The 11208-nt window shown below is 35.7% G+C and overlaps 1 protein-coding gene across 4 annotated transcripts; it reads right to left on the reverse strand.

Moving 5' to 3' along the window:
* Nucleotides 1-1794: 1794 nt before the first annotated feature.
* LOC103331792 (2-isopropylmalate synthase 1, chloroplastic-like) lies at nt 1795-11013 on the reverse strand. 4 transcript variants are annotated; one of them, XM_016797033.2, is made up of 14 exons: nt 10752-10922; nt 10400-10615; nt 9103-9867; nt 7604-7817; nt 7429-7509; nt 6162-6254; nt 5972-6058; nt 5688-5788; nt 4119-4152; nt 3950-4024; nt 3216-3299; nt 2991-3125; nt 2233-2378; nt 1795-2134 (listed from the first exon to the last, which is right to left on the reverse strand). In XM_016797033.2, the coding sequence occupies exons 3-14, from the start codon at nt 9816-9818 to the stop codon at nt 2002-2004; spliced, it is 1899 nt and encodes a 632-aa protein (XP_016652519.1). In that variant the 5' UTR covers nt 9819-9867; nt 10400-10615; nt 10752-10922; the 3' UTR covers nt 1795-2001. The 4 variants fall into 4 exon arrangements, with proteins under 4 accessions (XP_016652519.1, XP_016652515.1, XP_008232677.1 ...); XM_016797029.2 differs by having other exon boundaries at nt 2233-2381; XM_008234455.2 differs by lacking the exon at nt 10400-10615 and having other exon boundaries at nt 10752-11013.
* Between the last annotated feature and the right edge of the window lie 195 nt (nt 11014-11208).

Genomic DNA, 11208 nt, shown 5'->3' on the forward strand with positions numbered 1-11208 from the left:
AGCGATAATTTATTTTAAACTAATCTAAATTACGATATTAAAGTTTAATATCGTCTCACTGCTTCAAATATTAATAAAGCATTAAAAATTTATTTTTAAAGAAAAACTTAAATTGATTAATAACTCCAATTATAAAAAAAATTATAAAATTAAAGAAAAAAATTAAAATCTTTAGAAGACTTTACCTCCCATTGCCCGACCAAAACAACAACTGCCGCCACATCAGCCCATCAACCAAACCACCACACCTCTTTTCTTGCCCCAAATTCCATTCTCAATCCAAAACCCTTCCCCTTCTAAGAGGTAGGCCTCATCATTTGGCCCATGGGCTCGGTTGATGGGGGGCCCGCCCTCCCATAAAAAGTCCGGCTCAGCCCGTTATGGTCTTTGAGATGGCCCAGCCTTTGGCCAGCTAGGCTGGAGCTTGGGTGTTTGAAGTCAGCCCGCACAGAAGCCCGGCTCATTAGGCCCGCATACATATATAATTATGTATAAATAAGAGTTTAGGTTTAGGATTATAACACTTAAATCACATATATAATTTGTTTCATTTCATTAACTTTTCTTTACTCATTCCTAGTTTATAATTGGATGATTAACACATTAATTTGTGTCAATAATTAATATATATATATATATATATATATATATATATATATAAGATGAACAACATATCACATCACCAAATATAATCATATCACGAAACATAATCATACCACCAAATATAATCATGCTTTCTCTTGAACACATCACCAAATATTTGCATATTTATTCATACCATCCTTTAAAAAAAATATTTTTTTGATACTTACTATTTTTTAAAATTATTTCTTAAAACGTATTATGGTCTAATTATGTAATAACCTTAAAAATAATACTCGGTTTTATTATTTTTGTGGAAAATCTTATTAAGCTGTGTGACTTTATTGGGTGTTTTACGAATATAGTTTGATGTGAAAATATTGGAATTAAGTGAGTTTAATCTCAAATTTGGACTAAAATGTCATTATGATTAAGTTTATGATTTTTTTTTAATGAAGTAGGGCCGTTTAGGCCGCCCGCCAGATGGGCTTTCTCAAGCCCGGCTCATGGGTTGGGCTTGGGCTTTGAATTTTCTAAAAAAACCCGGCCCGGCTCAACTCGGTATTTTCTCTCTCTCTTTAAAATCCTGCCGCCCTACCAAGCACATTAAATTTGGGCTGGGCTAGCCCGAGCCCATTGACGAGCCCTACTAAGAGGTTAGACTTCTCAATTCACTGTACTTAAATTGTCAATAGAAATGAATTGTTATTTTTAGTTTTTCTCTTCCTTGTTTATTTTCCTTGTCTCTGTTTGGTACCTAACAGCCCCCATCCCCTCCCATTCTGGATATTGTCATATGTGTAAAATTGAAATTTTGGATTGAATTTGTTTGGGTTGTAGAAATCTGGAAATAGAGGAAGTGAAGAATGAAGAAGTTGAAAAAAAAAAAAAAAAGAAAAGAAAAAGAAGAGGAATGAAGAAGATGAAAATGATTGAGAGATATTAAGGACATTGAAACTGCTTTTGGAATCGTATACGTGTAAGAAGCAACCCCTCAATTTCAATATATTGATTTACAATGCACAGAAAAACTCAAGAAATTATGACTTAATCAACCTAAACAATCTTGATTAGGAAGCGATTTCAATTGTATTTAGTCAGACTTTCTACTTGGGCTTTCTCAGCCGCACAATAACACTCTCAACATACACATGCGAAAATATTGCAGTTTGGCATCCTCTTGGGGAAGCGCACTTTGAGCTAACAACATCATTCGAACTAAAATAAAATTCATAATAAAGTGCACACAAAATTCAATTACAGGTTATTAACAATTCCGTTTCCAAAACTTGTGCATACACAAGAGAGCCAATCTGGGTCGTCCCTAAATTTCTCGACACCTTTGTACAAAAAGTAAGAAATCAAACGGAATAATGATTTGAGAGCTTATATATCGCATGCAAATTGCTCCACCCCATTTCATGCAGACACTCTGGTTCGTTCTACGGGAACCTTTGTCGGGGAGCTTTCCTTAAAACCTAACATCTTATTCAATGCGCCAACATAGGCCTTCACACTAGACACAACAATATCCATTCCTGCCCCAATTCCACTGGCACCAGAAGACAAAATATAGATTTCCTTACGGTTAACATGCAAGTAGATGAAAATATGCAAACTTGAAAACAAACAAACTTTTAGACACCGCACCTGAATGTCCGTTGAACTGTTTCTCCGGTGAAAGCATGAGTAGTTATATTACTGTTTTCCCCTCGGATCAGAACACGAGTAGTTGCTATTGCATCAATTCCTTCTGTGACCGCATTCATAGAGTACTCAAGGAGTGTTACCGGTTCCTGCTACAGAGGGAGAAGCCAACTTCTTACAACACATGCAAATAATGATGTTTCCATCATAAAGAACAGTATGACATTTTCTCAACCAAAAAAACAAAAACAAAAAACAAAAAAAAAAACAAAAAACAAAAAAAAAAAAAACCAGAACGGTCGGGCATTAAAAATATTTCAAACAAAAAGTAGTACAATGGTCATCATCCATCATTCATCTTAGTTGACATAAATCCTATGAACACAATAAACTCATCGGAGCATGCATGTCAACTCTGAAAATAGCCTTCAACAGCACACTATAGATTCCCAGGGTTCCATTATTATTAGTCTTATGGTAAGACTCTTACCAACTACCACTTAACAAATTAAAGAAAAAGAAGAAAACTGATGGCAAACTATGACTCTTATTCAATTGACCGAAAGAAAGAAGCCTACATACTACAAAGAAGACTACATGATGAAAAAAATATAATACTTTAAAAAGGGAAACCAAGAAACCCTAAAGACGCTAAATACAATAAATACCCTAACAATACTAAGTGAACCTAACCTAAAACCAGTACAAGTGTCAAATGCAAATGTAAATATAATTGAAAGTTGCAAATTTTCTTATCGCACCTTTACAATGAGATCAACAGCCTTGTAAGCTGAATCCACTGGACCTGTTCCAATTGCACATGCCACATGTTCTCTCCCATCAGCATCGATTAATTTAACAGTTGCTGTGGAAAGACCAAGAGTTCCACAGGTAACCTGAGAATCCAATCCAGGTAAATTGGAGATCATTTCTTAAAACTTTAGAGGATCAGAAAATAAACAAGGTTAAAAACTATCTTGACAAACCTGTAAATCATGAAGCTTCCAGACAACTTCTGGCTGAAAAACTTCATCTGACACCAATGCTCTGAGATCTGCATCGGTTACTCTCTGTGACACAAACAATTAAAATAAGAGTGCAAACAAGCATATCAGAACCAAAACAAAAAAATAAATATGTTCAAATATAGACATGTTCCGGTGTTCATTCAGTTTTGCATAAGTAAAAAATGGATCATCTAAGAAAAAGTATTTTGTTTTGGTTCAACCCGTAATCATATGTGAATTTGCAGATGGTATCAACTGGATGGTTTCTTTTTAGATTCCAATGTTTCAGTGTTTTGTTCTTCAAATTAAATTTTTACCATATGTCAACAAAAGAGACCCAAGGAGATACAATAACTCATCTGATAGCCTCACTTTCTATTTCTGCAATGAAATACAAATGCCTATCCAACGAGGTTAATGTCTTAATGGTGTTCCCGTAAGATATAATAAGCAGGGGGGAAAAGCAAAAAAAAGAAATCTATAATTCCATTGAGGTTTCACCAATGTTAACGTTGGCCGATATACCAAAATATTGGGTAATATTTTAGTTTATGGGCGGCACCCACCGTGGTTAGGGTGGCTTCACTTTGGTTTATTATTGTATCAGTGGAAACTCAGGTAAGCCTTCTCATCCTAGCAATTGACAAGTTAATATAGAAGGGAATCATACCCATGGAGTATACATAGGGAGAATATTACACCTTTCAATTTACCTTTTTTTGGTCAGCTACTGCTTTGAAACGCCAGAATATAGTCTCAAGTTGATCATCAGCAAGTTCATAACCAAGCTAACAAGACCAAAGAAGAGCATAAGGGAAATGCAGGAGAGAAACTACCAAATTCAATTGACACACCTTGCGAAAAATGAGAATCATTGTGTACCTCTTCAAGTCGCTTTTTCAAAGCATGGCGTCCACTACAAAAGAAAATTACACACAGAAAAAAGCAACAAAAAAAAATAAATAAGGAAAAAAAGAATCACTATTTGGAGGGAGTGAAAGTGTAATACACACTTAAAAATAAGTAAATTCCAAAAAAAAAAAAAAAAAAACTTAAGTACCATACTTCATTTATTTATCGGGAAGTATCATACATATTTAACTCAAACAACAGAAATCCAAATGGGGCTTTTTATCTTATTGAACAAATGGCAAGGGCTTTAAGATTATTAATGAGCTCATTCCCAAACAAATTACAAGAACAGTAAGTTAAGAGGATATTAAATTTGAATAGAGTAAGGTTGATTACCATAAAATGACAACTAACATTTAAAATAACATGCAGACTACATCCACAAACTTGTATTTGATGATTAACAATCAAATTTGACAATCTACCAAATCGCAACTACTCAAACAGCTTCAGCATGGGCTGTTTGTGTGGCATCTTTACCTGTCATGCCAGATCCTTCCCCAAACCCCAGGTTAATAAATCTGAATACAATTGTATTCATCTGAGTGTCGCTGAAAACTGAAACAAAAGTAGTTGGAAGTTGGAGGTCCCACGTCCCTTTTAAAAATTAAAATAAAAACCAAAAGACTTAGCACCTCTTTTTGGTAACAATTTTCATTTTGTCTTTAATCAAAGATCTAGAAGGAAAAAACAAAAGGATAGTGAGAAAAGCGATGACAGATGTAAGGGGGATAGGAATGTGTATGGAATCATGCATATGCATTGCCTCATATCCCCTTTATAGCAAAGAAAAAAAAAATATAAAGAAATGAAAAACTCAAATGAAATTTAACTTGTTGGAAACTTAACTTGAAAGAACTAACTAGTTGCAACTCACAAACCAGAAGAGACAAAGCAAGAGGTTTAGGTCATCCCATTTGTGCATGGTAGACAATTTGTTTAAAAACAAAAAGGTACAATGAAACAAAAAAATTGAACACGATTTTGAAAGCCAAAAGTTAAAGAACAATCAAATCTGCACCCAAAAAAAAAAAAAAAAAAGAGCCGAAGATTAGTAAATTCAATTGTGACTATCTAAATCAAATCATTAAGCTCTACAGGAAGTGCAACAATGAAAATGTAAAAGTGAAAAATAACAGCATAACTTCTTGTGTGATTATGATAAAAACAAATAAATTGGTCTGTGCACTCATAAACATGCTTAAGGGAACTAGTCACTGAGAGGGATGCTCTAATATGAACATCATTGCCTGTTTATAACCAGCCTCACTATAATAACAATGTGATAGTCAGCTTCACAAACCATGGTTCACTTACGGTAGGGATTGCAAATACAATTCTCAAGATTCAGTTCACATCTCAGCCAACAAGCATGAGGAAATTAAGAAATTATTCCTCAATAAAATGTTTATTAATCATTCTATAGGAGGATGGAGCTCTTATTTTTCCGCATGTCATTTTCAACAACACAAGAAACCACCCAGGAAAAAAAAAAATTCATCCCACAACCTAGAATTACCATAATAAAAGACATCATACCTAAGTTTCCCGAGGACAATACCAGCTTCATTGGACCGTTCATACCCAATATCTTCAGGAGATATAATTTCATATGTACCTTTGTGCTTGAGCATTCCATCCTATAGATCAGAAAGACTTTTACAAATACATATTAACAAATTCAATGTATAACACCAACTGAAAATTTGGAAATTACCAGAGACTTTTAAAATTGAAAAGAGTGAACAAGTAATATGAGTAATGTAAATGATATGCCAACAAATAGAATATATCCTTTCAGCTGGAACTTAAATGACAGCAACCTGATGGATACCACTTTCATGTGCAAAAGCATTAGCTCCAACAATAGCCTTGTGTGGCTGCACATGCAACCCAGTATATTCTTCGACCTAAACAATCAAAGCACTGAGTAAGAAAGGCCATTCAAAAGGACTTACGGTAATGAAGGAACAGGTAGAAGTTCCAAAAGAAGTTAAACAAAATAAAAGATACCATCTTGCTTGTTATATAGATATGCCGAGCATTGATCCCGGTATAAAGCCCCCCAAGCACATGATCCCCACGGCAATCTAAGGTCATGACAACCTGCACGTTATTCAGTTAAAAATTTCATTTAAAGGAAAACAAGAAGAAACAATGTGAAGAGTAACACCTGCAGAGAAAGCTTTAAGAATTGAGTGAAACAATACAGAAAAATGAAAATAAAAACCATATTTGGAAAGAATTTTTTAGCTTCAGTTTCATTTCCTAACGAAGAATGCAAATGACACAGAACCAATAGTTTTGATACCAGTATACATGGGAAAGGAACAAAATAATCATCAAATTTCTGAATAGAGTTTGGTGACCAAATGGAAACTTCTAAGAGGCTAGAAATATGTAGCAGTGAAATTTCAGAAGACTTATCCAAACTGTATCCATATATGATATGAATAACTCTGTAATATTTCAGAATACATAACAGAATCTTCGTAACTGAAACCAAAATATCAATATTAAATCATGGAAACATAAGTTTCCAATATTCTCAGTCACCGATTGATGCGTACTGGATCTATCACAATATGAGCCCTTTTAGCATAGAAAAAGACTAAACGATTTAAACGCATAGTTTCCAATATTGAATCCAGAACACATCTCCTTAGAAAAATATTGTTATTAGCATATCCTTGATGTATCATTTCTATACTTGTAGATGCTTGTACAAAATGTTTAAAGGGCTTGCAACTCAGATAGCTGTCTGGTTGCAGGACGCTTACTTAGTTTTAGGTTGCATGGAATTCAGGCAAAGTGGCAAAAAAGAAATTTGAGACAAACCACAAAGCATCTGGTGGCAAAAAAGTTAGGGAGGTAAGAGGGTCTAGGGCCTTGAAAAGATGACACAAAAAGAGAGTCATTTGAGCTTGAGGTTGGAAATACACAAAAGAACAGAAGCAGGTATCATGACAAATGACACTTTAAAGCATTGAAGACTTGAAGCATTACTGTATTTCAAAAACTAGCAAAAGTAGATATGCTGATAACAGATCATCAGTCCACAAATAGAAACAACTCAATGGAATAGGCGAGAATTTATCTCATAGCCAGACATCTTCGAGGTGTTATTTTCTTGCAGAGAACATAATATCAAACTGGATTGATTTGAAATCAGGCTCATAAAAAGGACTTATTCTGAAATTTTGCTTTTTTCACATTCAAAATTGCGCAAAATAAACTTGAAACTATGCAATCTTATGTGGCTGCAGAAGTAAACCCTCACCTCCTCTAATGAAGCATTCCCAGCCCTTTCACCAATGCCATTGATTGTTACTTCCAGTTGCCTAGCACCTGCACTTGCCCCCTGATCATGGATGACATAAGATGTGAGTGCATGTTTTCATTAACTACACGCCTACCAAAACAAAACCAAAAAAAATAAGCAAAACATGGCATACCGCTATAGTATTGGCAGTAGAAAGTCCAAGATCATTTTGGCAGTGAGTCGAAATGATAACATTCTCAATTCCAGTGGTATTAGATTTTATGTCAGAAATCAACTGACTATATTCACTTGGCACGTTATAACCCACAGTGTCAGGAATGTTCAGAGTAGTTGCTCCAGCCTTTATAACTTCACCCAAAATCTGATACAAAAATTCCCTATCGGATCTGGTAGGGTTTGGGCCAAGAAAACAAAAGACATTTATTATTAAAAACACAAGAAAATGAAATGGATTAAATAGAAATCGATAATTAAAAGGACCGAAAGGAGTTTACAATTCATGATATGGACAAATAGGTTCAAATTGCAAGTCACAATAAAAAACATACAATGAAATTAATAGTAAGATATCCATATGAAAGGGAATATATTAATGACGAGTTTATATGTGGAACAAGTACAAATTTTACAAAAGTAAAGAAAACTATATGGCCTAAGTGAATGAAGGAGTTGAAAATGGTGCCTGTCCTCCCCCAGATTGCTCTTTAGCATCTGAACACTTTCCACATTCTCATTATTTGACCAGAAAACAAGAAAGAAGGCCAACTGAACTCTGATGTCCTTGCTGGTCAGATACATAACATACTTCGAAAGTAAAAATTAAAAATTATGGGTATGCTTAAAAGAATACCAGCCTTTATAAACCTATGAACAGGTGACAGCATGTAATATAGATTCCATGAGAATCAATTATTAGGTCATATTAAAATATTCACAAGCTCAAGAAACAATTTGTCAGCTTGCAGACAAGCAACAACCACTAGCCATCATCCTCAAACTTGAAATAATTTCATTTCTCCTCTAATTGGTAGCAGTAAAGTAAAAACAGAACAAGATTTGATCCATTAGGTACCACCAAACATTAGATGACATCTTGACATAACCATTAAAAGCTGTGACCTTATGGCCAACAGCCAATACCACCCTAAATTCTTACCAGTAATGCCAAGGTCAGTATCCATGTTTCCTACATGTGCAGTAGATATTTTCTAAACGTAAACTATCTAAGCCTTTATTTTCTATTTTTTTGTGAATGATGAAGGGGGTACCATTTCCCACTTCAGTTATATAAAACACAACCTTGCAAAACCCTTAAATGTAAGAAAACTTGCACTAATTAGACGGGCACGATTTCTGAAGTGTCAACATAGCACACACACAGTAATATATATATATATATATATATATAGTGTGCATCTGTATATATAAATTGCAGTAATTTAAAGGTTATAACCCATCACTATAATACATTATAAATTTACTAAATTGCAGAAATGATGGCATCACCATACGATTTACATACAAGGCCAGAAGATAGTAACTCATAGTTTTCTTTTATAAGATAACTCAAATTTCTAGTTTTTCTTTTAATAAGAAACCAACCAAGTAGGCATTCCATACATAAATTCACAAAATTACACAGAGAGAGAGAAAGAGTCAACAAAAACCTACCTCCCAGCATCTTCAGGACTAAACTCAACATCATCACAACCCAAGCTCCTGGCATAACTCACCATGTCCCTTGCAATCTCAACCACCTGTTCCTTAGTCTTCCTCAGCTTATGCTCCATATGAATGGCACTGGTTGCAATAAAAGTATGAATCCTGGGCCTTTTGGCGCACTCCACGGCATCCCATGCCCTCTTAATATCTTTCTTATTGCACCGCGACAACCCACATATCACAGGCACATAACCATCCTTGTCAACTGAATTCCCAACCTCCTTCGCAATCATCTTTACAGCCTCAAAATCATCATTGGACGCCGCGGGGAACCCGGCCTCAATTATGTCAACTCCAAGCTTTGCGAGCTGCCGAGCAATGTCGAGTTTTTCTTTGGAGGTCAAGGAGGCGCCAGGGGACTGCTCACCATCACGGAGTGTGGTGTCGAAGATACGGACATAGTTGGGATCGGAGATGCGGTTGGGGATGTAATCAGGGCGGCGAGCAGCCTTAGGGTTAGTGCTTTGGGAGCAGAGAATGTGGGGTTTGGACTGGGGTTTAGAGGTGGTGTGGAGATGGGGAGTGGAAGTTAAAAACGTGGGCTTGTTTCGGTTGAGCAAATGTGAGCGGAAGAGAAGTTGGGCTTGGGAGCTCTTGGAGATGTTGATCGAGGACATGGAGGCTGCTGTTGGTAAGACTTGATGGTGTGTGCAGACAGCTGCCATGGTGAAGGGGGAGAGGGAGACGGGGACAGAGAGAGTAGACAAACCAACCCTGAGAGAAAAAAATGAAAAGATTCAAATTAGTGGGGATTGTGTTTGTGGCTAAAGCAGTAAGTGTACTTGAATTCAACCTAATGGTTACGGTAAGGATACTAATCAAATGGCTCTGTTTTATAAAACAGATGTCAGCAAATATGAAAGGGTACTGAATTATAAAGTTCAAATACCAGCATAAGTGTTCCTTACAGAAAATCAACTGCAAACACGCTGAAAGTTTCAATTTTTATAAAAACATACTTTAACATTGAATTAAATATCTTGAGAGGAGCCAAGATTGGTTTGGGGCTGGGACTTAACAGGACACCAAAAAGAAAATTGAAGATTAAAAACAAAGCAACCTCAGACTTACACGCATCAAAACCCACACACAAGACACAAAAACCCCAGGAAAACATCATTGCAGTAACCAGAGATAAAGAAATAGTGCAGAAAAACAAAATGGCAGACCTCAACAAAAAACCAAAAAACCAAAAAAGAACCAGGAAAAAAGTTCAGAGAATAAAAAGAACAAAATCAAAGCATACCTATTGGAAGATGAAAAAGAGAAGAGGGATTTGAAAGACAAAAACAGAAACTGAAAAAAGGGGAGCTTGAGCCGATGAGGAAGAGAACTCCGGATATGAGAGTCGCGTTTCTACACGGGTCAGTTGGGCTGTGCTAGTTTGGAGTGTGGTCCCATTTCTTTATTTATGTAACCAAAAAAGACGAGAATCTATCCATTTGAAGAACCACCCAGTTTTCTAAAGTAGAAACCAGAATATAATAATCTCAGTCAATGAACATGAAAGGAAGATTGAAGAATATGCATTAAAGTTGTACCAAATGCCTACACATTACAACTATGAGAAGAGAAGAGAAAGTTGAAGAAGAACAAACTTGTAGGGAAGAGTTGAGCGCTGAAATCTCCTTGAAGACAAAACCTTTAGTGCTGTTCAAGCCTTCTTAGAGCCAGTGGGTTGTTGTTGTTGTTGTTGTTGTTGTTGTTGTGGGTCTAAGGGTTTTTTCAGCTGCTGAGGAAGGAAGGCTATTTCAGATTCTCAGTGGAGTGAGAAGAATTTCAGGGTTTTTCCTTTTTCACATTTGGCGGCTGTATCCGTAAAGGGAGAAAGAGCACAAAACCGTGATCCTTTTTTATCTTTTCAGTCGAGGTCGCTCTCTGACTGTGAATTTCTTAATTAAAAAATAGTTATTTTAATTAAAAAATTAAGATTTATTTTTAGAGGGTTTCACTAAAACACCAAAATGGGGGCTAAATTATAAAAACCCAACATCCAAAACACTTTATAAACACACCCAAAACCCATCATTACACACACTCAAAACCCATTTATAA

This window comes from Prunus mume, linkage group LG1 (assembly GCF_029339155.1).
Source record: "Prunus mume cultivar Tortuosa linkage group LG1, ASM2933915v1, whole genome shotgun sequence".
NCBI classification, from domain to species: Eukaryota; Viridiplantae; Streptophyta; class Magnoliopsida; order Rosales; family Rosaceae; genus Prunus; species Prunus mume.

Excerpts from the sequence above, each read along its gene's own strand:
- LOC103331792 (XM_008234448.3), bottom strand. The coding sequence starts at position 9,818 with ATGGCAGCTGTCTGCACACACCATCAAGTCTTACCAACAGCAGCCTCC. Across the intron at positions 7,818-9,102 it reads AGTCCTGAAGATGCTGGGAG|ATCCGATAGGGAATTTTTGT; the intron begins GTAGGTTTTTGT and ends AAACCCTACCAG. Across the intron at positions 6,059-6,161 it reads TCTATATAACAAGCAAGATG|GTCGAAGAATATACTGGGTT; the intron begins GTATCTTTTATT and ends TTGATTGTTTAG.